The sequence below is a fragment of the Euleptes europaea genome, chromosome 2 (assembly GCF_029931775.1).
Source record: "Euleptes europaea isolate rEulEur1 chromosome 2, rEulEur1.hap1, whole genome shotgun sequence".
NCBI lineage: Eukaryota > Metazoa > Chordata > Lepidosauria > Squamata > Sphaerodactylidae > Euleptes > Euleptes europaea.
Window position 1 is genome coordinate 139,823,254 of NC_079313.1, and position 27,558 is coordinate 139,850,811.

Sequence of the window (27,558 nt, forward strand, 5' to 3'; positions counted from 1 at the left end):
CATTCACATTCCCACACTGTATAGTATAAAGAACTCTGAGGACTAGTTCAATTTTCCCAGTGGAAAAACAGGGAAATTCTGGGAGACACCAGGGGTGGGGGAACCTGTCATCCCCCACCCCCTTAGGCATGAGTGAAATGAAAAACAAGGTTTTACTCAAAAATTATAGTATGAAAATTTTTTATATAAGGTAATCTACAACTTTGGATAATGCCAATTCTCACTGTAGACATGCAACGTTATCAAGAATTGTTTTCTGCAATTATTATGTCCTTAACGACAATACATTATTAAAGACTTCAGTGATTTCAATGTTATAAAGTTTAATTTAATATCCAATTATGCTGGTAGTCCTACCTCATTACTGAATGAGAGTGTTCCCATCCAAATAATACACTTTCTCTTCCTTACTGCAAAATGTATTTTCTACCTTCAACGTTTGCTTTTTCCACCTCTCCAATGGCAAGAAAAAAAAAGATACACCATACTATGGTAGCCCAGGATTTTGGCAGTTTGCAACTCTTTCTCAAGTACTGGGTATACTTGCAATTTTTCTTATTGAAAAGAAAGACATTTACACTTTTAAATTACATGCATTATCACATATATATGCCAAACAGTACAATGCTATATGCTAATTAAATTACAAATGATGTCTTGCGTTTTTAAATCAGTAAAAGATGTCTCGGTTTGATAAGAAAGTAAGTACTGCATATATTTAAAGTTTTTCCCAAAATGTTGATCCCCTCTACCACCACCCTCCAAAAAGAGGGGACCCTGTTTTTTCCCATAGCTTCGAAATTTCCAAAAACGTTACTTCTCTACTCCTGTGGCATGAAAACTAAAAGGAACAGACCTCCAGAGGACCAACCCATATAGAAGAAGAATACACACACCTGCTGCATAATTTGCCTTCCAACTGCAGATTGTCTCTTTGTGGAGACCTAACATTGCTGGCTGGAGAGAAGGATTATGGGGAAGAACCAGCACATCTCAGATGCTCTGCCCGAAAAGCCTTGGTCCAAAGAGCAATCGAGCTTGTGCAAGAAAGGCAAGGGGAGGGACTCTCTCGCAAGAGTGACTGGCATGAATCGCCACTGGCAGGGGAGAGCTGTTGGCAGTTCACCTCCAAAACCTCTTCTCCATTTCATCCACAGGTGCAAAAAGAACCGGCGCCTGCCACCCACACACCATTTCTGCCCACTGCCTCAAATCACGAAGAATCAGCCCCTTCACCTTTTGACTCATTTAGAACTCAGCTCTTGCAACGAATCTCTACCGTGCGCCAGGAGAGCTCCTGCAATCCGGCAAAGTTCTGCCTGCACTCCTTCCCTCCCCTCCCCTTTGAAATCACCACACTGGGAAGGGCCTGGTAGCTGCACCCCAAAAACCTCCAAGAAGACATCTGGCCAGGCCTTCTCGGAAGCCTCTGTGGGAGTTGGTTCTCCCCCCCTCCACCATCAGCTGGATCCACCGCTGCAACCCTCTTCGGGCTAAATCAAAGAGTGGGCACGGCAGTCTTGGACACATGCTGAACACAACAAAAGGTGTATATCCGGAAGCATGCAATCAGCGCACTGCCAGTCACATCTCACCAGTACATGAAAACCGCATGCCCTCCAGACCATCGAGGCACAAGCACCAAAGTCTCCCCATTTCAAAGTCCACAGAAGAGACCAGTGTAGGTGAGAGACCCGTCAGCCACAAAACCATCCATCAGTCCTCCTTGTTCAGTGGTTAACTTGCATCTCTCTCTCTCTCTCTCTCTCTCTCCCCACCCCATCTCAACCCACTGCTTCTTGCACTAGCCTCAGCAGAGAAAACTGCTGCCTCCTTTCTTACCAACGTCTTTCTGAATATTAAAGGACATAAGAACAGCCCTGCTGGATCAGACCCAGGCCCATCAAGTCCAGCAGTCTGTTCACACAGTGGCCAAGCAGGTGCCTCTGGGAAGCCCACAAACAGGACGACTGCAGCAGCATTGTCGGTGTTCCAAAGCACCCAATACAATGCTCCTCTGAGACTGGAAAGAATGCCCCCTCCCTGTCCCTCTGAGACTGGAAAGAATAGATATGCATCATGACTGGTATCCATTTTGACTAGCAGCCATGGAGAGCCCATGGAGAGCCAGTGTGGTGTAGTGGTTAAGAGCGGTGGTTTGGAGAGGTGGATTCTAATCTGGAGAACCAGGTTTGATTCCCCACTCCTCCACATGAGAAGTAGAGGCTAAAGTATGGTCTTCTCAGACTGGCAGAGGCTCTCCACTGTCTCAGGCTGAGGTCTTCCACATCGCCTACTGCCTGGTCCTTTTTAACTGGAGATGCCGGGAATGGGACCTGGGACCTTCTGCATGCCAAGCAGATGCTCAGCCATTGAGTCATGCTCCTTCCCCTACAACAGGCAAGCATCGAGGGGGAGAGAGTTCCAGAAGCATGGCGCCACCATGGAAAAGGCCCCGTCTCCAGTCGCCACCTGCGGTCTCTGACGGCGGGGGCATAGAGAGAAGAAGAAGAGTTGGTTTTTATATGACAACTTTCTCTACCACTTAAGGAAGAATCAAACTGGCTTACAATCACCTTCCCTTCCTCTCCCTACAACAGACACCCTGTGAGGTAGGTGGGGCTGACTAGCCCAAGGTCACCCAGCAGGCTTCATGGGGAGGAGTGGGGAATCAAACCTGGTCCTCCAGATCAGAGTTCACCGCTCCAAACTACCGCTCTTAACCACTTCACCACACCAGAGTTTGAGAGGCAGATCTTAACTGGCAGGCTGGACAGTATGGGAGGAGATGGTCCTTCAGGTACCCTGGCCCCAAGCTGTTTAGGGCCTCAAAGGTAAGAACCAGAACTCCTAATTGTGCCTGTAAACAGATGGGTAACCAGTGCAGATCTTTTAGCACAGGGGTTTTCAAGAGCATCACCACCCAGCGCCTCCTTTCTTACATTCCAGTGGTTTTCCTTTCCTGTGTGTGGCAACAGAGCTGGCATCCAAGGGAAATGCAGGACAGGAGGTTGCAAAGCAAATCCAGCAAGATTTTCTGCTTTTTTCTTGGCTGCTGCCAATGGCAGGTGCAGGAAGGAACAAAACACCCGCCCTTGCAAAATGCTCCTCCAAAACCCTGCTGTCTGCCAGCCATGCCAACCACACAGATGCGGGGAGCAGGCATTCTACAGCTGACAGAACTTCATTCGGCAAAGCGTTAACTCCCAATTTGTTCAAGGGGGCGTCTCATTCTGAGAGACAAAATTCTGAAAACATAAATTGAAAGATCAGCCACGGGGATGCCTGAATTGGAACACAAACAGATGAGAGGAACAAAGGGGAGGCAGAAAGAGTGGAGCAAATCTTGGCTGCCTCTTCTGAGGCTTTCCAACACAATGCAGAACTCAAGGCCAGCGCAGCCTCTGCGAGCGTTCCCTCGCAAGCTAACCATGCCGGATCAGTTCCTTAACATTCCTTAATTAGCAGGTGGATGACTGCGGGTTTCAGTGACAAAGGAAAAGTGCCCTGAATTAGTGACTGACTTATGATGGACACCGGGGATTCACTGATGTGATCACTACATGATTTCAGTAACCAGGATGGACAAGGATCCAAAGTACAAGTGATCCCAAGATCCTGTCAGCATCCATTGGGGTAACCAGATCAAAATGATCCATAACTGAAGCAGTTATGGGTATTTCTGCCCTGACCTGCTTGGCCCAGGCTAGCCTGATCTCGTCAGATCTTGGAAGCTAAGCAGGGTTGGCCCTGGCCAATACTTCGATGGAAGTCTAGGGTTGCTACACAGAAATAGGCAATAGCAAACACCTGTTTGTCTCTTGCCTTGAAAACCCTACAAGACTGCCATAAGTCTGCCACGACTATGCAGAGGCAGGCAATGGGAAACCACCTCTGTTCGTCTGTCCAGACCTGGATGGCCCAGAACGGCTCAGGTTAGCTAGATCTCGCCAGATCTCAGAAGCTGAACTAAGCTAACTGCCCTGGTTAGTACTCTGATGGGATACCACCAAGGAAGTCCAGGGTTGCTACACAGAGATAGGCAATAGCAAACACCTCTGTTTGTCTCTTGCCTTGAAAACACTCCGGGACCGCCATAAGTCAGCCGCAACCTGACAGCACTTTGCTCTATCACTGGGTATTTCCAGAATATAATTTCAAGTAAAACCCAAACCAAACTTAAAATATAGCATTTACAGTTCTTAGGGGGACCCCTCCACCCCACTCCTGCGCCAATGCCAAACTCCGTGAGCATCTTTAAGGGCCATTTTCTTCCAAAGCTGCTCTCCTCTAGAATCCTACAATCAGAGTTGGAAGGGGCCATACAGGCCATCTAATCCATACAGGCCATCTACCCCCTGCTCAATGCAGGATCAGCCTCTGTTAACTCCCTCCATCCCTTCTGCGTGTTTCAGAAGAAAGAGGCAACAGTTCTACACAAATCCCCTGCAAAGCCAAGTCTACAATATAGGCTTTCTTCCCTATCATATTGCAGCTTCACATTTACAGTTTCAATGGTACGATCAATTTAAATGCCTAATGAGATCGTGCGTTTTAAGAGCCTGGGCTTCGAGGCATTAGGAGATAACACGGTACAGGTTATCTTTCAACTCCGCACAGCAGAGCGCTGGAGAAAAGTCCAATGAGAAGAAGAACACAGATATTTCAACATTTGTTAAAAGTAACCCCCTCCCCTCAGTTTCCACTCCACCTTGAGAGTCAAAATAATAAAAGGCTGAAAAATAAAGTTCAGGTTTTGGCTGGAGAACTTAAGGACTGTTTTCGGGGGAAGTGTAATTGCATATTGATCAGCATTTAGGTAGGATGCAGAGAGCTGATCCCTGGAATATTCATTGGGTTTAAGTTCAGGCTTTTAGGGATCAATAGCTGTTTGACTGGACTGTCTCGGGTTGATTTTATTTGAAATATTTATTCTACTGGAGGATAGGCAGTTTATCTTAGTCTCATCTTGGGCTTATTGAAGTATCTTTTAGCTGAGAACTAATTCAGATACGAACAGACTGGGAACCTCAAATGAAGACGGGGTCAGGCAGTAAGAAGGCCAAGAGCGAGTGTCCCCCGCTACGCCTACGCAATCCACGAGGCGATTCTCCAGCAGACCCACACGGAAGGCAGCCATCGGTTGCTGCCTACCCAAGCTCAGGAGGCCGTTAAGTACCTGGCAGACCATAATACCAGGGATGTGTGCCTGCCGCTGAGTCACAAGTTCACCCGATCCACATCTCCTGTGTGAGCCTTTTCAGTGGTGGCCCCTACACTGCCCAACAACTGCCTGGAAGAAAGGAAGGAGAAGAAGAAGAGTTGGTTTTTATATGCCGACTTTCTCTACCACTTAAGGGAGAATCAAACCAGCTTACAATCACCTTCCCTTCCCCTTCCCACCACAGACACCCTGTGAGGTAGGTGGGACTGAGAGCTCTAAGAGATCTGTGACTAGTCCAAGGTAGTAGAAGCGCGGAAACCATCCCAGTTCACCAAATTAGCCTCTACTGCTCATGTGAAAAAAGTGGGGAATTAAAACCAGTTCTCCAGAACAGACTCCACCACTCCAAACAACTGCTCTTAACCACTACACCACGCGGGCTCTCAGGAATGGTTCTAACTTGCTGGTATCCCAGAGAGGCAGAAAGAGGCTTTTTAAGAGAACTTTTTGGGCCCATGCAAGGTTTGTAAATTGCAATGTTATCTATATGAGGGCCCAGTTGTGGTTTGCTGCTGTTTTTGCTGATTTTTACTGGAAGTGTTTTGGTTTTGCTTGTCTGTTTTAAATACCATGGTTTTAACTGATTGTGTCATCCGCCCAGAGTCCCGCTGTGGGGAGAAAGGTGGGAAACATACTTTAATTTAACTTGCGTGCAGATCGCAGGCAGAGTGAAGATTCTTCCCTTGACCAATCTCAGAGGCAGCGGCGGGGACCGCAAGTGGAAAAAAAAACCACCAGAAGGAGCTAATGAGAGACCGGAACATCACTCTACACCACATTGGCCAGGCTGCACATGGAGTCCTGTGTGCAGTTCTGGAGGCCTCACTTCAAAAAGGATGTGGGCAGAATGGAACGGGTGCAGAGGAGAGCGACGAGGATGATCAATGGGTTTAAATTGCGGGCGGAAAGATACCGGCTGAATGTTAGGAAAATAATTTTTACACTAAGACTAGTTCAGCAGAGGAATAGGCTGCCTAGGGAGGAGGTGAGCTCCCTCTCACTGGCAGTCTTGAAGCAGCGGCTGGACAAAGACTTGTCAGGGATGCTCTAGGCCAGGGGTCTCAAAACTGCGGCTCCAGAGCCGCATGCGGCTCTTTGGCCTGTTGAGTGCGGCTCTCCAAACTTGGTTCAGAGCCCCTGCTCTTGCGCCCGCTTGCGCCGGCAGCCGGGCTGCGGAGCCAGCACGCCTGAGAGAGAGAGAGAGAGAGTGGGCGCGCGCTGTCTCTCCCCCCCTCACACCGTGGAGAATGGCCGGGGCCCCCTTTCCCTTGCCCTCAATGGTTGGGAGGCTAAGCCTCCCCTCCCCTCTGGCTGCATGATTGCTGGGCGGGCAGCTTGGCGGTTTCTGCCCCCCCCCGCCTATCAGCTGTTGGGCGGGCTTCCTTTGGTAGACCTGGCCTCCGGCTGAGTCCCATTGGGAGGCCATGTCTACCCACTGGCTTTCTTGGCGGTAGACCTGGACTCCGAGGAGGGGAAAAAGTCCCCCTTCAGAGGCCAGCTCTACCAATTGGCTTCTATGGGCCTCCGGAGGCCAGGTCTACTGCCAAGAAAGCCAATGGGTAGACCTGGCCTCCCAATGGGACTCAGCCAGAGGACAGGTCTACCAATAGGCTTTTATGGTGGTTGACCAGGCCTCCAGACGAGGACTCCGGACGGGGAGGGGGAAATGGCAGGGACTTACAATTTAATTTTTATCAATAAATAAGATCACTATTAAGTAAGATATCAAGTTTTATTCAGTGTACCTATAGTTTAATTAAGACTTAAAACTTTAATTAAAGTTTATTAAGTTAATAAACAGTGTACCTACCTATATAGTTTAAGTTTAAGAAATGTGGCTCTCAAAAGAAATCTCAATCGTTGTACTGTTGATATTTGGCTCTTTTGACTAATGAGTTTGCCGACCCCTGCTCTAGGCTGATCCTGCATTGAGCAAGGGGTTGGACTAGATGGCCCCTTTCAACTCTTATGATTCCAACAATGAAGAGCAGCAAACTTCCACCCCGCACCAGGCTCACAACAGCAGCCCCACTGCAGTGATCAGGGGGAGGAGGAGGAAGAGTAGGTTTTTATATGCCAAATTTCTCTACCACTTAAGGGAGACTCAAACTGGCTTACAATCACCTCCACTTCCCCTCCCCACAACAGACACCCTGTGAGGTAGGTGGGGCTGAGAGAGCTGTAAGAGAGCTGTGACTAGCCCCAGGTCTCCCAGCTGGCTTCGTGTGAAGGAGCAAGGAAACCAATCCAGTTCACCAGATTAGCCTGTGCCGCTCCTGTGGAGGAGTGGGGAATCAAACCCAGTCCTCCAGATCAGAGTCCACCGCTCAAAACCACCGCTCTTAACCACGCTGGCTCTCACTACAATCCAAACTCACTACAATCCAAGCGTCGGTTCTGCCAACACCCATGAAAGTCACACCTGGTCACCTTGAAATTATAGCGATCAACAGACCAATGGCTGGCCAGGCAGGAATTCCCCCGCTGGCCCCTGCTTGGGCGCCTGGCAGTGGTCCTGGAAGGAGGTCGAGGGGGCACCCTGAGAGGCTCCCACTGCAGGGAAGTCCCCACCAATACCAACCCACGGCCCCAAGGAGGTTCGGACGAAGAAGGGGACCGAAGCTCAGAAGCCCAGGGAGAGAGGCCAAAAGAGGCCGCGTGCAGAAATAGCAGAGAAGGAAAGCAGACAGGGGAGCCTCTGACTCTGCTAGGTAACCACAGCAGGAAGCTGCTAATAAAAGGCAGTTTCAGTAGATAACACACTAATTTTGAGTTTTTAACCAGTCGATGAGAAAGGAAAACAAGAGAGATCACGACTTAGGATTTTTCATCTCTCTTCTTTTCTCCCGTTTTGATTGAAAGAAAGAAGTTAAAAAAAGGAAAAGAGGCTTGACTAGGGCTGCTGAAGGCAATTCTGCCACCTGCTCCGGCCCAGACTTTTTTCTTGGTTTCAGTATGCCTGGGCTGTGCCCACCTCCACCCCTGCTCATTCAGCAAAGGGAAAACCAGTGCAAATGGATTTGATCATTGTGTAGGGATTCCCGAACCCTTTTTCCAATCCATTTTTCCATTGTCACACGTGCCCCCCCCTGAAACCGCAGAGGCAAGCTCAGTCCCCACTTGCCACGTAACAGGAGAGCCCTTAATCAGTGACCCTTTGAGAAAGAGGGGGGTCTTCTCTTCCACAGCGCTGGAGCAATAAGCCCCATGTCAGCGTTCAGAAGGGACCTGTCAAGGCAATCCCCCCTCCCCACGTTAGAAGAAGCCTCCGGTTTTTTTCCTGCCTCAGGCAGCTCCTGATCGGAGAAGGAATTGAATTGTGCTCGGCGAGAGACATTAATTGGATGTGACATTTCTAAACCTCTATTGGAGACCACCAACTTGCAACTGAGTCTGCTCACATGCCCTGCTGGCCGCTTGGAATCTCAATGTGCCTCCGCCCCTGGGCTAGGACACACTGGCCCCAAGGAACGGGGCTGTCTTCATTCTCTCCCAGGCGTCAGGAGCAGAGGGGCCTCTGGCTGCTTGCACTGGCATTCCAAAATCTATACAAGGAGACACGAGACTCTTCCCCCAGCCCTGCTGCAACCCAGAGAAGCCAACGAGCGAACACCAGAAGAGCCCTGCTGGATCAGACCTAGTCCCATCCAGTCCAGCAGTCTGTTCACACAGTGGCCAACCAGGTGCCTCCAGGAAGACCACATGCAAGACGACTGCAGCAGCACCATCCTGACTGTGTTTCACAGCACCTAATATATTTGAAATGCTCCTCTGAGCTCCTCTGATCCTGGAGAGAAGAGGTATGCATCATGACTAGTATCCATTTTGACTAGTAGCCATGAAAGCCCTCCCCTCCACAAACACATCCACTCCCCTCTTAAAGCCTTCCAAGTTGGCAGCCATCACCACATCCTGGGGCAGGGAGTTCCACCATTTAACTATGTGCTATGTGAAGAGGGTTCTGGGATGGAGCTGCCGCTGCCGGAGAGTGTCTGGGCCCTCGACACACAGCGAAATGGTCCCGGCTCAAGCCGCATATCCTGCTTCGCTTCTGTCACTGAAGGGGAAGAGGTCTGCCCCGCCCCCCCCAGCTTTGAGTATTCTGAGATTCATGTCCCAAGCTACGCCAAACAGCTCATGTGCAAGCCACCCCATCGGCAGACAGCCAGGACAAATGTCCGTAGGAGCAGCATCCAGCCTCGCCCCACTGCTGGCCCCCAACCCTTACCCACTCACAGAGGTGGTGGAGGAGGAAGCCCTGCTTTTTCGGGGCAGCCCCTGCAGCTCAAGAACCCCGGCTGTTGCCCCTGCTGCTTCACTCTTTGTCCTTCAGAGCTCCTTTCCAAGGCAGGGGGACGTTGCCTCCCTGTCATTATCTGCCAGCTGGGACTAGGGGGAGAGGAGGCTGGTAAACAAGCACAGCCTGGAACAGGAGAGAAAGCCATTTAAAAAGCATTGAAATGCAAGGTCCCACCCATCTGGCTCCAGGACTCCAGGTAATTAGTTTTGCAAGACTAGCAGAGCAGCTTAGCATGCAGAGGAGAAAAGGACGGGGGATCCAGGAGGCAGGGAGAGCTCCCCTCTTGCCTGAGCTTTCAGAGCTCTGACACTTGGCTCTTGTTCGCCTTAACGACAAAGCAGCACCCCTCTTGGATCAATCCACGTTACTGGTTATTTACTCAGTTGCATGCTGCTACTCACCACCCAGTCTTGGGTGGCAGGGAAGCATCCTCTCTCCCCGACATGCAGCTCAAGGCCAGAGAAAGTCCTTTCAGCACAGGGTTCTGGGGAAGGGCAGTTCAATTTAGAATAGAATCATGCAGTTGGAAGGGACCACCAGGGTCATCTAGTCCAACCCCCTGCACAATGCAGGAAATTAATAACTACCTCCCCCCACATCCCCAGTGACCCCAACCCTCCCCCCCGCCAGTAGGCAAGCAGGCAAGTAGGTGATGTGAAAGACCCGCTGCCAGTCTGAGCAGACAATACTGACTTTGATTGACCGAGGAGGGTCTGATTCAGTATAAGGCAGCTTCATGTGTTCATGCAGGATCCCACGATCAAAGCACTCCCAACATATGGCCATCTAGCCTCTGTTTAAAGACCTCCGAAGACGGGGACTCCACCACCCTCCGAGACAGCACATTCACCGTCGAACAGCCCTCACCGTCAGGAAGTTCTTCCTAAGGTTTAGGTGGAATAGCTTTACTCTTAGTTTAAATCCATTACTCCGTGTTCTAGTCTCTGGAGCAACAGAGAACAAGCTAGTTCCCTCATCAACATGACATCCCTTCAAACATTTAAACATGGCTATCATGTCTCCTCTTAACCTTCTCTTCTCCAAACTAAACAAACCCAATTCCCTAAGTCTCTCCTCATAGGGCATGGATTCCAGACCTGTGCCCATTCTGGTCGCCCTCATACATAAGAACATAAGAAAGGCCCTGCTGGATCAGACCAAGGCCCATCAAGTCCAACAGTCTGTTCACACAGTGCCCAACCAGGTGCCTCTAGGAAGCCACTAACAAGACGAGTGCAGCAGCACCATCCTGCCTGTGTTCCACCACACCCAAAATAATAGGCATGCTCCTCTGATACTAGAGAGAATAGGTATGCAGCATGACTAGTATCCATTCTAACTAACAGCCATAAATACCCCTCTCCTCCATGAATACGTCCACTCCCCTCTTAAAGCCCTCCAAGCTGGCAGCCATCAACACATCCTGGGGCAGGGAGTTCCACAATTTCACTATGCGTTGTGTGAAAAAATACTTCCTTTTATCTATTTTGAATCTCTCATCCTCCAGCTTTAGCAGATGACCCCGTGTTCTAGTATTATGGGAGAGGGAGAAAAACTTCTCCCTGTCCACTCTCTCCAAACCATGCATAATTTTATAGACCTCTATCATGTCTCCCCTCAGCCTTCTTTCCAAGCTAAACAGCCCTAAGCGTCTTAAACGCTCTCCATAGGACAGTTGCTCTAGTCCCCTAATCATTTTGGTTGCTCTTTTCTGCACCTTCTCAAGCTCTGTAATATCCTTTTTTAGGTGTGGTGACCAGAACTGCACACAGTATTCCAAGTGTGGAATCACCATAGATTTGTACAAGGGCAGTAGGATATCAGCAGTTTTATTCTCTATTCCTCGTCTAATTATGGCCAGCATGGAATTTGCCTTTTTTACAGCAGCCGCACACTGGGTTGACATCTTCCTTGAGCTATCCACTACCACCCCAAGATCCCTTTCTTGGTCTGTTGCTGCCAGCACAGAACCCATCAGTGTATATGTGAAGTTGGGATTATATTATATTATATAGTACCGGTCCCAGGACAGACCCCTGTGGTACCCCACTAGTCACTCCTCTCTAGGATGAAGTTGTGCCATTAATGAGCACCCTTTGGGTTCGGTTGGTCAACCAATTCCCAATCCATCTAACAGTAGCAGTGTCCAGCCCGCATTTTACTAGCTTTGTTTCAAGAAGATCATGGGGGACTTTATCAAAGGGTTTACCAAAATCAAGGGCTCACAGTACACTACATCTACAGCATTCCCTTCATCTACCGTACTTGTCACTCTTTCAAAAAAAGACATGAGATTAGTTTGGCATGACCTGCTTTTGAGAAACCTATGTTGACTGTCAGTGATCACAACATTTCTTTCTAAGTGCTTACAGACCGTCTGTTTAATTATCTGCTCTAGTATTTTACCTGGCATTGATGTCAGGGTGACTAGGCGATAATTGTTTGGGATTTCTTCCCCCCCCCCTTTAAAGATGGGGACCACATTTGCCCTCCTCCAGTCTGCTGGAACCTCTCCTGTTCTCCATGAATTCTCAAAGATTATTGCCAGTGGTTCTGAAATCGCTTCAGCCAGTTCTTTTAACACCCTTGGATACAGTTCGTCCACCCCCAGAGACTTGAATTCATTAAGAGTAGCCAGGTATTCCTGTATTATCTCAGTGTCTATACTATGCTGTAATTCCCCTATTGCATCCTCTGCTCCATTATTCCCAGGTTGAGCACTATTCCCCTTTTGGGAGAAGACTGATACAAAAAAGGAGTTAAGTAATTCTGCCTTTTCTGCCTCCCCTGTTAATAACTCACCATCCTCTCCATGCAATGACCCGATCATTACCTTGATCTTCCTTTTGTTATGGACATAACCAAAAAACCCTTTTTTGTTGTTTTTAACTTCCCTGGCTAGCCGGAGCTCATTCTGCTCTTTAACCTTCCTGACTTTCTCCCTACATGTGCCGGCTACTTGTTTGAATTCCTCTTTGTTGGTTTCTCCCTTTTTCCATTTCTTGTACATGCCCTTCTTAAATCCTATCTCAACCAAAAGTTCTTTAGTCATCCACCCTGGTTTCTTCAAACCTCTACCTTTTTTTCTCCTCATGGGAATTGACTGAAATTGCACCTTCAATATCTCCCTTTTAAGAATTTCCCATCCTTCATGTACTCCCTTCTCATTCAATATTCTCACCCACGGGATCACACCCAGTAGTTCCCTAAATTTATTGAGATCAGCTTTCTTAAAGTCTAGGGTACATGTTTGACTATTTCTTGCTTCTCCTTTCTGCTGTATAACAAACTCCAGGAGAACATGGTCACTCCCATTTAAAGATCCCACTCCTTCTACCCCATAAACCAAGTCATCATAACTGGTTAAGATCAGATCCAAAATGGCTGTTCCCCTTGTCGTTTCTTCTACTTTTTGGACTATGAAGTTGTCTGCAAGGGAAGTGAGGAATTTGTCGGACCTAGTTGTTTTGGCAGAGTTAGCCTTCCAACAGATGTCAGGATAATTGAAATTTCCCATTACTACTACATCTTTCTTTTTTGAATGTTTGGACATCTGTTCCAGGAAAGCATTATCTAACTCTTCAGTTTGGCTTGGGGGTCTGTAATATACCCCCACAATGACATCACTATTTTTCTCTCCCTTAATTTTTACCCAGATGGTTTCAAGCTGGGTTCCAGCGTTTAAGTCCTGGATCTCCTCGCAGGTGTAATCATCCCTAATGTATAATGTTACCCCTCCCACCTTCCGATTTGGTCTATTTCTCCAAAATAGGTTATACCCTTCAATTAATACATTCCAATCATGAGACTCGTCCCACCAGGTTTCCGTAATGCCTATTACATCATATTTGCTTTTTGCTATTAAAAGTTCTAGTTCATCTTGCTTATTTCCCATGCTCTGAGCATTAGCGTAGAGACACCTTAGACCACAGGTCCTTCTTCTTGGCAGCTTATTTAAGATTGTCTCCCTCCCATTGTTACGTTTTTGAACTGTCTTTCCTTGTGTATGTGCTACCCTCTGCAAATCATTCAGATCTATATTTGCAATTATTGTCCTCACTTGAGGCTTTAAATTTACGTATCGCTCCCCCGGAAGATTTAGTTTAAAGCCCTCCTTATCAGGCTTGCAAGGCTGTGGCCAAACACATTTTTACCCACCTTTGAGAGGTGCAAACCATCTCCCGATAGAAGAGCATTATCCAGGTAGCGTAAGCCACGGTCCAAAAAACCAAACCTATCCTGGCGACACCATTAACGCAGCCACTCATTTCTTTCCAGAATTTTTCGTTCTCTTCCCAATCCGCATCCTACTACAGGAAGAACCGACGAAAACACAACCTGTGCTCCCAGTTCCTTCACCTTTTTACCCAAAGCTGTATAGTCCCTTTTAATACTTTCTGGGCTGTGCCAGGCAGTATCGTTTGTTCCCACATGAATAAGAAGGAAGGGATAATGATCTGTGAGTCTAACAACTCTATCCAGACTTTCCGTCACATCCCGGATATGCGCTCCCGGCAGACAACACACCTCTCGAGACAACAAGTCCGGTCGACACACTTCACCCTCTACCCCTCTCAGTAGGGAATCCCCAATAACCAACACCAACACTCGCCTATTCCTACATTGGGGAGCAGAAGTTTGAGTCCTGTCATCCACATGGACTTGAGAGACCAGAGAGGACTGGGCGCTGAACCTTTGGTCCAATGATCCAGGCTCAGCATCTATAGGGAGGTTTTTGAAACCGATTGCTAAGCAGCAGAGGAACGGAATGTCTCCTGACTTTCCTATTTCTGCGGGTAACATTCTTCCACATGTTCTTCTCCTGAGGTGGGTCCCCCTCCCTAAACGAGTTATTTGGCCCTCCTCCTCTTGCTGCACAAGAAGACCGGGAAGAGGGCATCCATAAGGACAGCCCTGCTGGATCAGACCTAGTCCCACCATGTCCAGCAGTCTGTTCACACAGTGGCTCAACCAGGTGCCTCTAGGAAGCCCATAAGCAAGACGACTGCAGCAGCACCATCCTGCCTGGGTTCTCCAGCACCTAATATAACAGGCATGCTCATAAAAACATAGGAACCTAAGAACGGCCCTGCTGAATCAGACCTAGTCCCATCCAGTCCAGCAGTCTGTTCACACAGTGGCCAACCAGGGGCCTCTAGGAAGCCCACATGCAAGATGACTGCAGCAGCATTATCCTGCCTGTGTTCCAAAGCACCTAACAGAATAGGCATGCTCCTCTGATCCTGGAGAGAATAGGGATGCATCATGACTAGTAGCCACGGATAGCCCTCTCCTCCATGAACATGTCCACTCCCCTCTTAAAGCCTTATGAGTTGGCAAGAGCCCAGTAGCACCTTAAAGACTAAAGACTGAAGAAGTGTGCTGTGACTCACAAAAGCTCATACCCTGCCAGAAATTGTGTTAGTCTTTAGGGTGCTACTGGACTCTTTCTCTTGCCATTGGGTGTGTGAATTCTCTCTTCTCTACTTAAGGATAGATGGATTTACATTCTAGCTGTATCTGAAGACGGGAGCTGTGACTCACGAAAGCTCACACCCTCCCAGAAATTTTGTAAGTCTTTAAGGTGCTACTGGGCTCTTGCTCTTTTCTAAAGCTATGGGAGTCAGGCTTCCCTGATCTGAATCCCAGACAAGAGAGAGGATCAGCCCCCCGCCCCTTGAGAATGCCTTCTTGGCCCCCCTAGCCCCCCCCCCCCCAATGCCTAGAGCCTGGAAGGCCAGTGTGGCTCATGCGCAGAGGAGCATCAGAGTCTTCTCACCTGAGCATGAGGTTCATCAGCTGCAATCCCTCCCCCTTCAGGAAGCGGTCCCGGTTGGAGCTCAGCATCAGAGAGGAGCAAAGAGAGTCGAACAGGTTCTCCATCATCTCCTGCTCCTCCGCCGTGCTCGGGTTGTGGCGCTTGAACACCTGCAGAAACAGAGAGCCAAGAGCGTTAAGGCCCTACGGGGGGGGGGGGGGAGACTCCAAAGTTTGCAATAAGCTTGCTCACGACAAGCGGATTTCTATGCCATGGTAGCTCAGGGAGGTAGAATAATAGAATCACAGAGTTGGAAGGGACTTCCTGGGTCATCTAGTCCAACCCCCTGCAGGAAATTAACTACTACCCCCCCCCTCCAAACACACACACAGTGACCCTACTCTATGCCCGGAAGGTGGACCCCCCCCCCCCAAATCTTTCAGGATCCCTGGCCAGTCTAGGCAGGAGGAAAATTCCTTTCTGACCCCAAAATGGCGATTAGCATTTCCCTGGGATTTCTTTACACTGTATTTCTTTACATTGGTTATTATAATAGTTCTCTTTGTCTCTATGCGTGAGTTGCTGAATCACTGCATTTAGGCTTTTGATTCTGTTCCCTTGTACTTTTGCTTCTCATCTCTCTAGCAATTTTAAGAGTTTCATTAGTCGTCATTCATCCTATTCATTTCTTTTGGCTGCAGAAATAGTCTTCACACATTCTTCCTTGATAATATCTCTGGTTTCAACCCACAGTTCTTCTGGTTCATGTTCACTTGGACTTAGTAATGCAAATCTGTTCTTTACATGGTCTTTTAAACGCTTCAGGAAAGTTGCTTAGATTGTATTTGGACACTATTAATATTTTGGTGTTTTTCTTCAGCTTTATTCTAATTGATAACAACAATTCACGGTCTGTACCACAGTCGGCTCCTGGTCTTGTTTTAGCAGATAGAATAGAGCTTCTCCATCTTCTGCTTCCAATTCTGTAATCTATTTGATTTCTAAACTGTCTGTCCAGTGATGTCCATGTACACAATTGTGTATTTGGTTGCCTGAAATTGTGTTCGCAATGAACAAATTGTTTTCTTCACAGAATTCTATGAGCCACTTTCATGCTTCATTACATGATCTTAACCCAAATATCTCAACAGTACTGGATTCTACTTTGTTTCCTACCTTTGCGTTCCAGTCACCTATGATTTTATCAGCACATCTTGTTTAGGTGTGTGATCAATTTCTTCCTGGACACTTGCATAAAAGCTTTCAATTTCTTCTTCATCAGCACCTGTAGTTGGAGGGTGAACTTGATTGATGATTATAAACTTTTCTTGAAGTCTAATTGATATTATTTGGTCAGACTATGCATTATAGCCTGTGCTGCATCTCACCTCACTATTAGAGCAACTCCGTTTCTTCTGCGTTTGTCATTCCCTGAGTAAAACACAGACTGAAAATGTTCTAATCTGGTCCACATTAGTTCACTCACTCCCACGATTGCAACGTTTAAAGGGTCCATTTCTCATTTTATGATTTTGAGCTTACCTTGATTCATAATTCTCCCATTCCATATTATGTATGTCAAACAGCTCTGGACTTTCCTTTGGCATCCATTCACACCAACAACTGAAGGTTCTCTCAGCTTTAGTCCAGTTGTGCCATTAAGAATCACACTACTCATACTTTTCTTCCACTCTTCCCCAGTAGCTGATTGAGTGTCATCCGAACTGAGTATACCATCTTCCAGGACTATATCCTTTTTCATTTGGGATTGCCTCATCATAGGGTTTTCGAGGTAAGAGGCAGTCAGAAGTGGATTGCCATTGCCTTCTTCTGCGCAGTACTAACCAGGGTCGCTCTCAGAACAGCAGGGCTGGTATGCCCGATAGTGTGAGCCTGATGCCACTCTGAAGCCACTATGCCAGGGACCTCTGGAGTTCTCTACAAAGGGACAACCAGGCTAGAAGCAGGGACTCCTGGCAGCATAGGGTCTCGGGGTCTAAGCATTAGGATTCCATTAGGAGGTGGCGGGCGCTCCTTCTGCCCCCCCCCCCACCGTTTACTAGACTGGGGCCATGAAGAAGCTTGGCCAGCCACCAAAGGCCAGCAAATGGGATCATCCCAGCCCCTGCGGCCCAAGAATGCCCCGTTCCTACTGGTCCCCTCGGAGCTCCCGCATTTGGCCCCCGCCTCTCTTGCCTCAGCTCAGCTCCGCGCAGCACCCTGCCTCCCCCTCCTGCCCGGCCCCAGTGCTCTTCTCAGCAGGAAAGAGGGCAGCAAATTACTCACCGACAACTGCTGAAGCAGCACATCGATCCCGTCCAGTTCCCCAAGCAACTCCCTGTTGTCTACAGGAAGGGAGGGAGGGGGAAGGGTGAAAGAGGGGGGGGGAAATGAAGCCCACTGTCAGATTTTACAGCCATCTAACACGGGTATATCAGCAAGGAAAATCAATACGGCTTGACAGAGTACAGAAGCTGCAGCCCGAGGGGGGGCGGAGAAAGTTCAGAGGCAGAAACCCGGGTGAAGCCAAAGGCAGGAGACAGACAGAGAGAAAAAATGGGAACGTGAGTGAGTACGGAAGCGGCAAGGAGGAGAAGGAGGAGGAGGAGAAGAAGGAGGAGGAGGAGAAGGAGCAGAAGGAGAAGAAGGCTTTATATGCTGACTTTCTCTACCACTTAAGGGAGAATCAAACTGGCATACAATCACCTTTCCGTCCCCTCCCCACAACAGACACCCTGTGGGTTAGGTGGGGCTGAGAGAGCTCTTAGAGAGCTGTGACTAGCCCAAAGTCACCCAGCTGGCTTTGTGTGTAGGAGAGGGGAAACAAATCAAGTTCATCAGATTAGCGTCATGTGGAGGAGTGGGGAATCGAACCCAGTTCTTCAGATCAGAGTCCACCGCTCCAAACCACCGCTATTAACCACAACACCAAGCTGGCCGGGGGGGGGACGGGGGGAGGGAATGCAGCTCACCGTCCTTGTTCTGGAGGAGAATGGCCAGCACTTCGCTGCAATACAGCTTGTTGGCATCAAAAGGCATCTTGGCCTGCGGTGGGGAAGAAGCACGGAAGATCATCAAGGGCTCGGCAGCGCCGGGGGGGTGGGGGGAAGTGTGACTGTTACACTGACACTGGACTGAGCCAATCACACCCTTGTTTCAGAGGCACTCCCAAGAGATTAGAGGCGTCTGGCAGTCTCCGCTGAGGGTCTAGATAAGCCTGGAGCTCCGCTGGCTCTTCTAGGTGTTGCTCCTGCATTCCCAGCCGAGGAGGTTCACGTCTAACGCCACCATCTATGCACAAGGCAATGCTCGGGGCAGCGGAGAAAGACATCCTCCATAGCCATCACGGAACATCTTCGACGGCTCCCCCAGGCCCTCCTGCAAACTCCACGTGACCCTCTTTCAGGAGCTTCTGCAGACCTTTCTCAACGGGCAGGCCCATGGGGGTTTACACTCAATCTGTTTTTGAAACTCATTATTAATGGGGGTCATTACATGTAGGCTAGACGGTGGCAACCTGAGAAAGGGCCTTCTCGCCTGTGGCACCAAAACTATTGAATTCCCTCCCCTTGGAGAGTCATCTGTCCCCTTCTGCTGCCAGCAGGTGAAGACTTTTCTGTTTTAGAATCATAGAATCATAGGGTTGGAAGGGACCACCAGGGCCATCAAGTCCAACCCCCTGCACAATGCAGGAAATTCACAACTATCTCCCCCCTCCACACCCCTAGTGACCAGAAGATGGCCAAGATGCCCTCCCTCTCATCATCTGCCTAAGGTCACAGAATCAGCATTGCTGACAGATGGCCATCTAACCTCTTCTTAAAAACCTCCAGGGAAGGAGAGCTTACCACCTCCCGAGGTGTTTGGCATGCCCTCCTTGCTGGTCCGTCTTCCCATTCGTGTACCTATTTATTAATGTCAATTTCCCCCCTGCCTTTCCCCAATATGCCCCCTTTCTCTTTTTTTATCCTCATGACTACATACATGTATCTGTGAGTTTTGAAGCTTGTTTTAATGTTCTTAGGGTCCTTGAGGACCCTAAACTGGATGGAAAGGTGGATTAATTTTTTTAAAAAAAATAAAGACACGTAAATGTATGTCCTAGTTCCATGCTTGTGGGCGAGGGGAAGTCCGTCTACAAGCTCTCCAGAAAACACCTGCAACTCTGCTGCCTCTGGCCAAACTGCAAGAGGACTCTGGGGCTGGCCCAGTTGGCATTTCCACACCTCTGCATAAACCTCAGTGGGAGTCCAGAGAGAGGACACCTTGCCCTTCCCTTTAGGAATTAATCCGAGATAATTAAAGGGATGCACAAATCCCCCGTTCTGCAAACACAGGGGGCTGACACACATCTGCAGGAAGAGACTGGTTTTCAACAGGACCTCGAGCGACCCACAAGCCTTGGACACAAGAAGTCGAGGACCGGGGCATTTGACTCAGCTTCCCAAGAATCTTGGCTTTCTGTTTTAAAGAAGGCCCAAGTTCCTAGTTCTCATGGGTGCAAAGATCGGCTCGGAAGTAATAAGGACTCGTGAGACTTTCAGTTGGCCGAGATGTCTGAGGCAGATAACAGCTCTCAGGCTTTCCCCAGGCCTGGCAGTTTGAGAAATGGTTTCAAAATGCCCACACAGAGTTGTAGGGAAACGGGGCCCCTCATTTTACCAACAGGGAACACAGAGGCTTCACGTGTGCACCCCACTCAATGAGCTGACACTGGGAGCCGGGCACCAGTCCAATTTTCTGATCTGAGACTCAAGGTGGTTAAGAGCTTGCAGGGTGGGGTGGGACCCGGGGAGATCTGGTTTAAATCAAATCAATTTTAATCACAATTTAAATCACTAGTCAGTAAGACTAAATTTAAATCATGGTTTTCTACATAAAGACTCATTCTTGCTGGTATAATCTTAATATTTACAACCAGATGAAAGTTTCATTTTTGGAATAATAAATTTTTAGAATAATAATAACAGTTATAAAAAAATCATTAATTTAATTATACTATTAAAAATACAGAGATAGATAATTACATAATTATTGCGAAGTGAACTCCAGTTTCATTCGGGCCACCAGGCCTTGCATTTCTTTGCTTCAGTGTCTACATTTTGCACGCATGCCTGCCTTACCCATAGGTAGAGGAACTTCATTAAAATATTCCCAAACTGGTTCTCTTTTACGGCCTGCTGCCGTTATAGATTGTCTCCTCCAGGGAGAGAATAATATGATAAACCTCAGGCTATCCACACAAAGATCCCAAGACTTGTGGAGTGTTCTGCTCAAAAGGTTTCCCTTTCATTTTTACCGCTTGCCCCTCCCTCCTCACACTTAGCTCCTTGTGCAGATCTATGCCACTCCAAACAATCTTCTATTCAGTGAACTTTTTCAAACTTAGCACATAAGAGGTAAAGGGTTGATTATGTGTACAAAGATTGCAAAGGAACAATGGGATTTAGGTCTTTTTCTCAACTCTGTATGTTTATTTTGTCACATTTTGTATTGTGAAGAAGAAACATGTTATCTCTGCAGACACAAATTCACAGTTTTGAGCACGGCAAAACCAAGCATCTGTGATAATGTCTTCTAGATAGAAAAATTGCCCAAAATAATCTTACAGAAACCTCTGGAAGAGCATGGCATTAATGAACGGATTAATGGAATTCATTTACCACAAAATTTAAACAGTGCATGAATATATAGTCTCATGCTACATAATTAAAAACTAATCCCTGTTTCATGATGGATAACCTTTGGACTATAAAGTATCTTAAACAGGAAACTATTTAAACTATCTTTAGATTGTTCTATGAGGAAAAATCGTTTTATTAAAAATATCCAATTTTAAATTTTAAAAATCCAATTTTTTAAAAAAGCATTGATTTTTATCCACCCCGGGTGGGGCAGAGGGGCTTCTGGCTACCAGAAAAGCAAGAAATGAAACCCCACAAGCAAAATGTAGGAGTTGCTCTTCAGCGACGCAAATAGCATGGTAATGCAGGAGCAGAGCAGGTGCAGAGGCTGAAGCAAATCGGCAAGGCCTTTTCGGTGATGGCCCTCGCAGCCCGCTCCCCCCACCCCCGGGGTTAGATCAAACCCCCTCAGAATCCTGCCATCTGGAATTGAGAGGGAACGGTATGAAATCCTGCACCAACCTATGGGAAATTTGTTTGAAACCGAGAAACTGTAACATGAGCGTTATTTGCACAAGTTTCTAAGGCTTTCAGTTGGTGGGATAAGAACATCAGAACATAGGAAAAGCCCTGCTGGATCAGACCCAGGCCCATCAAGTCCAGCAGTCTGTTCATACAGTGGCCAACCGGCTGCCTCTAGGATGCCCACAAACAAGACGACTGCAGCAGCATTTATTCTGCCTAGGTTCCACAGCACCTCATATAATAGTTATGCTCCTCTGATCCTGGAGAGAATGGGGATAACCAGTATCCATTTTGACTAGTAGCCCTGAATAGCCCTCTCTTCCACAAACACGTCCACTCCCCCCTTAAAGCCTTCCAAGTTGGCAGCCCTCACCACATCCTGGCTACCTGGATAATTACAAAGGAGGGAACTATTTCTGTGCTTGACACACACCTGCTCCGAATAAAATCAGACAAGTGGTTCGCTGTGTGTGTGCGTTTGCGTGTGTGTGCGTTTGAAACGGAGGGCATCATGACATTATTGCCTGCAACAAGAGATCACAGGTAGCTCCCTGCTAGCAAGCGCACGGGGGTCACACAGGAGCATTGGCAGACCTTGCCAGTTGCTGGGATATTCCTGTACAATTCAGCTGCGCTCGGGAGGGAGGCAGGGCATTCGTGCCAGGGACAGAGACTGTCACTGCTCTGCTCAAAGAGGGGGGGGGGATTTATACCATGCCTTATCTCCCTGGTCTCAAGGCAGCTACCAAAGCGACAAGACGTTGCAAATGCATGAAAACAACCTAACAATAAATCAGCACGACGAAAACAATGCAACCAGCCTGCCAAGATCCTCCACCAAATACCCTCACGAACAAAACATAAGGACGCCCCTGCTGGATCAGACCAATGAGGGGCCATCAGGTCCAGCATCCCGCCTCCCGCAGAGGCCAACCCATCGCCCTGGAGGGCCAAACAAACAGGAGGAGGAGGAAGAGGAAGAAAAAGGAGGAAGAAGAGTTGGTTTTTATACCCCAATTTTCTCTACATTTAAAGAGTCTCAAAGTGGCTTCCAATCACCTTCCCTTCCCGTCCCCACAACAGACACCCTGTGAGGTAGGTGGGGCTGACAGCGCTCTAAGAGAGCTGTGACTAGCCCAAGGTCACCCAGCAGGCTTCACGTGGAGGAGTGGGGAATCAAACCCGGTTCTCCAGATTGGAGTCCACCGCTCCGAACCACTACCCCAGGAAGCCAACAAGCCCCCTTTGTTCATTCAACAGCACCACTTGAATTCTTCCACAGGTAAACCTGCTGAAAGGCCACAGAAACCATGTGATCTTGCAGTGTCACACCCACACCTCAAGCCAGTCGGGGGCCTGCTGTCATGCCACAGAATTTACATAAACATTACAGCTGTTCAGGGTGGGTAAAGTTGAGAAAAAGGATTGGCATCTGTGACAGAAGGGCAGGGTCATTTTGCCTGCAGGAAAAGCCGCACGCAGCACCCAGGCACAGGATGGGCAGTGTGCTACGTGCCAGAAGGAGGCACAGAAGGAAGGCTAAGATGTCAAAAAGAGAGGACCCAAGATTCAAAAATCAGCATCTCCTCCGAAACAGCTCAGGCCTGCTTCTCGGCATATTTTCCCCTTCCAGAGCCAATCCTGAACAACCTCCAATTGTAAAAATGTGGCACCCAGAAAGGCAAAAACCCACACTGGAGTGTGGGGGGGGGGGGAGCTCGATTCCCCTCCTTCCTCTTCAGAGCTGTGGTCAACTCCAGGAGCCTCCAATTTCTTGGCAGGGGACACTGTCTAGACATTAGGAAGAATTTCCTAACAGTTAGAGCGGATCCTCACTGGAACCGGCTTCCTCGGGAGATGGTGGGCTCTCCTTCCCTGGAGGTTTTTAAGCAGAGGCTAGATGGCCATCTGTCAGCAGTGCTGATTCTGTGACCTTGGGCAGTTCATGAGAGAGCATCTTGGCCATCTTCTGGGCATGGAGTAAGGGTCACTGGAGGTGTGGGGGGGGAGGTAGTTGTGAATTTCCTGCTTTGTGCAGGGGGTTGGACTAGATGACCCTGGTGGTCCCTTCCAACTCTATGATTCTATTATTCTACTGTGTTGCCTCTCACTATCAAAATAGAGAGGTGCTTAAGGCACAGCCAGGGGTTTGAGGCCTTGGACAGGAACCAAAGGGCTCTTAGCAGAGAGAGAGCGAGACGGGGGGAGGGACTTATTATTTTATTATTTATTTTCATCATTTATAGTCTGCCGTTCTCACTTGGACTCAAGGCGGATCACACAGAGTGAGTCAATACAATCGACAGGATGGGGTGTTCAATAAACAATACTAGGGTTGTAGAACCAATCAGAAATCTAAAGACAGAACGGAAGCAAAGCATAAATCCTGGCACTAACTGATGTAAAAATTACATAGTAGGATCCTAGTTTCAGTAAGCTATACGCAGTAGCATAGACCATGGTCCCTAATAATTTCTCCAAGTAACATTGTGAACCATTTTGTCCAGTGCAACTCTATTGCATGCGTAGAAAAGCCCTCCGGAATAATTCAGTTTTGCACAGTTTGCAGAAAGCCGGGAGAGCGAGTGGGGGCCTTCCTCACCTCCTCTGGCACGCCATTCCACAAATGGGGGCCAGAACAAAGAAAGCACACATATGGACAACTGTTGGTTTTGCCCATTTACAGGCTTAGAAGCCTTCTTTCCCCACTCCTTCTCTTTTTAATTGTATTTTTGTCCTTCATTTTTCTACCTCAAGCCGTTTTGGGTCCTCACTGGGGACAAAGGCAGGGTATAAACGAAGAAACAGGCCACCGCATCCGTTCCCTTTCCCCCTCCACAGCAGTTCCCTTTCCATCCGCCCCCAGACGGCAGCATGCCGGCTCTCACCTTCAGCCTCTTGAGGAGCCACTGCATGAGGCCCTGCTGAGCAGCATCGGAACACATCTCTGGCCGGAACTCCGCCATGTTCTCAATGATGGCTGCAGGGAGAGAGAAGAAAAGGGGGATTCGTCAGCTGAGGGATTCCCGGGCCTTCAGCAGGTCCCACGCTTTTGCCTTTGTGCTCCCTGCTGTCTTCCGGCCCTGGCTCACACTTCCTGCGTTTACCAGCACCCCTCTGGAACCCAGAGATTTTGAAGCAGCAGGGAAAAGCCAGAGACACACCAGTTCACAAGAGGGAGGGCAGGAAGGGATGAATCAGTGTTTGGCTCTCAGGGCCCTTCCTTACATGCCCAGGGAAATGCCGATTGCCACTTTGGGGTCAGGAAGGAACTTTCATCCAGGAGGGATGCAGCTCAGTGGTTAGAGCCTCTGCGTGGCATGTAGAAGGTCCCAGGTTCAATCCCCGGCATCTCCAGTTAGAGACTAGGCAAGTAGGTGATGTGAAAGACCTCAGCCTGAAACCCTGGAGAGCCGCTGAGTAGACAATACTGACTTTGATGGAGCAAGGGTTTGATTAAGTATAAGGCAGCTTGTAAGGTCTGAGTTCACCTGTCACACCCCAATCAACAGACGTCCAGACAGAGTCGTCTAAGAAGCAGTTTATTTGGGAAGCATAGGGTGTATAGCAGCAAATTACAGGAAAAGGTACAAGGACTCAAGTGGGGGGGAAGCGGGCAGGTTGAAACATATACATCAGAAAGGCACCGTTGGATACCAGGCTGAGCCTGGTTCCCATGATAGATTACAGTTATCGCGCCGGGGCGCAGGCCGTCATAACAAACTTGACCTTGACTCCAGCTGCGCTCTCAGTCTGGAGCTCACATTCTGCCCCCCCTAGAGCTCCCCCCTCCCCACCTCAGCCGATGGGGCGGGTTTATCTGGATACGAAGCATGGAATTGACGTAGCAGGCGAGAGGCGGAGATGTGACGATGTTTAACCCATTCGTCATGGGCGGGTCTGAAATGTTTCCAACGGACTAGGTACTCCAGCCCCCCCCCCCATGAATGCGGGAGTCAAGGATCTTGGAAACCACACAGTACTCCTCCCCCCCACCACCATTTCGGGAACCTCTGGAGGCTCTACTGGATGCCACTGAGACGCGGGCACGAACTGTTTTAATAAACTGACATGAAATACTGGATGGACCCTTTTGAACTTCTTGGGGAGTTGCAACTCCACTGTGACTTCATTAATAACTCGGGTGATAGGGAAAGGTCCGATGTATTTTTCACTCAGTTTTCTGGAGGGTCGCAGAGACCGTAGATTTTTGGTGGAGAGATATACCAAATCACCCACCCTGAGCGTCTAGCCGGGGGACCGATGCTTGTCCGCTTGAGCTTTATATTTTCTTTTGGCCCGTTCTAAGTTTTCAGTTAACCAAGGCCATGTAGACTGGATGGTTTGAATCCAGTCCGACATCTCCGAACCCCCTCCCTCCCCTGACACATCCACCTGCCCGACGGGGCCAAAATCTTTGCCATACACAATGCGGAAGGGGCTGAAGCCTGTGGATTGATGAACAGAATCGTGCATACTCTGCAAAAGGCAATAGATCAACCCAGTCATCTTGGTGATAATTCACATAACACCGGAGATAATATTCTAGTACAGCATTAACTCTTTCCGTCTGTCCATCTGTTTGGGGGTGGAAGGCACTTGACAGGCCTTGTTCAACTCCTACCAGTTTGAGGAATGCTTTCCAGAACTTGGCTATAACTATAGACCCGCGGTCTGAAATTATTTTGCGCGGGAACGAATTATATTTGAAAACATGTATGACAAATAAGTGAGCCAGTCTTTGAGCAGAGGGCATGCCTGCACAAGGGATTAAATGCACCTGTTTGGAAAAAAGGTCCGTAACCACCCACAGGACAGTTTCCCCCCAACTCAATGGTAAATCAGTCATGAAATCCATGGCAATTACCTCTCATGGCCCTTGAGGCCCTTCTAACGGCTTTAGTAGCCTGGTGGGCTTGCTTGTCAGGCGTTTCACGGTGGCGCATATTGGACAGCTGCGGATGAAGGAGTCCAGGTCAGAACGCATAGCCGCCCACCAGAATTGACGATGGAGCAAATGTAGTGTCTTTACAAACCCAAAGTGTCCAGCGGTTTTTGCTCCATGAGCTAGTTCCAATACCTCTGCTCGCAAAGTTTTAGGCACATATAATTTAGTGTCTTTGACCCATATTTCCCCCCGCCGCTCAAGACCTGAAGGCAGTACATTGTTATTCATCTCGGTTAGGCACTCACGTATCAAAGTGTCACGGAAAGACTGGGGCAGTCCTGCTGGAATGACAGGGTCGCCCCCCACTTGGGGCTGGGTTGAAGTGTCACTGCTAGCGTCCCCGGGCGGCAGCGGAGGAATAGGAGGGACAACTCCCTTAGTGGGTTGCGGGGAGTCGCTCCCGGCCTGGGCTTGCCAGGCCTGGGCGCGAGTTAGGACTGCTAAGGTGGGGAGGATACCTCTTTGCTCTGGAGTAAACAGGGACTTGGTGGGTCGTTCCACCTTAACAGGGTATTGAGGAAGCCGAGCAAGAGCATCAGCTAAGAAGTTTCTTTTGCCCGGAATGTGTTTGATTACAAAACAAAAGCGAGAAAAGAAGTCCGCCCATCTGATTTGTTTTGCGGTGAGTTTGTGAGTCCCAGTTAAAGCCTCCAGGTTCTTGTGATCCGTCCAAACCTGGAAGGGAGTCTCGGAACCTTCTAGGAAATGTCTCCAGACTGTTAAAGCGTGTTTCACTGCTGCAGCTTCTTTTTCCCCAAATGGGCCAATTGAGCTGAGATTGGGAACATTTCTTTGAGAAATAGGCACATGGGTATAACTGGCCACCCTCCCCCTCTTGCATGAGGGCCCTCCCATGGCAACGTCAGAAGCATCCACCTGAACAATGAACTGGCGGTCACAATCCGGATGCTTAAGTACCAGTTCAGTTGTGAACAAACATTTCAAAGTCTCAAAGGCTACCTGACAGTCCAGGGTCCATTCTACTTTTGCGGAAGGCTGGGTAGCGGCAACTCCTTTACCCTTGGTTTTGAGTAAGTTAGTAATCAGAAGCGCAACTTGCACAAAGTTGCTGAGGAAATTGCGGTAGAAATTAGCGAACCCGAGAAATCTCTGTAATTGCTTGCGAGTAGTTGGCGGCTCCCAGTCAACTACTGCTTGTACTTTGTCAGGGTCCATGGT

At 48.6% G+C, this 27,558-nt stretch overlaps 1 protein-coding gene across 1 annotated transcript in view; it reads right to left on the reverse strand.

Moving 5' to 3' along the window:
* The window catches only part of CTNNBL1 (catenin beta like 1), a 123,341-nt gene that overhangs the window by 50,856 nt on the left and 44,927 nt on the right, over positions 1–27,558 (reverse strand). The window contains exons 7-10 of the mRNA XM_056844487.1: positions 24,320–24,411; positions 18,255–18,327; positions 17,569–17,627; positions 15,304–15,452 (exon numbers count right to left, since the gene is read on the reverse strand). Of these exons, the coding sequence (XP_056700465.1) occupies positions 15,304–15,452; positions 17,569–17,627; positions 18,255–18,327; positions 24,320–24,411 (373 nt within the window). The remainder of the gene's footprint in view (positions 1–15,303; positions 15,453–17,568; positions 17,628–18,254; positions 18,328–24,319; positions 24,412–27,558) is intronic.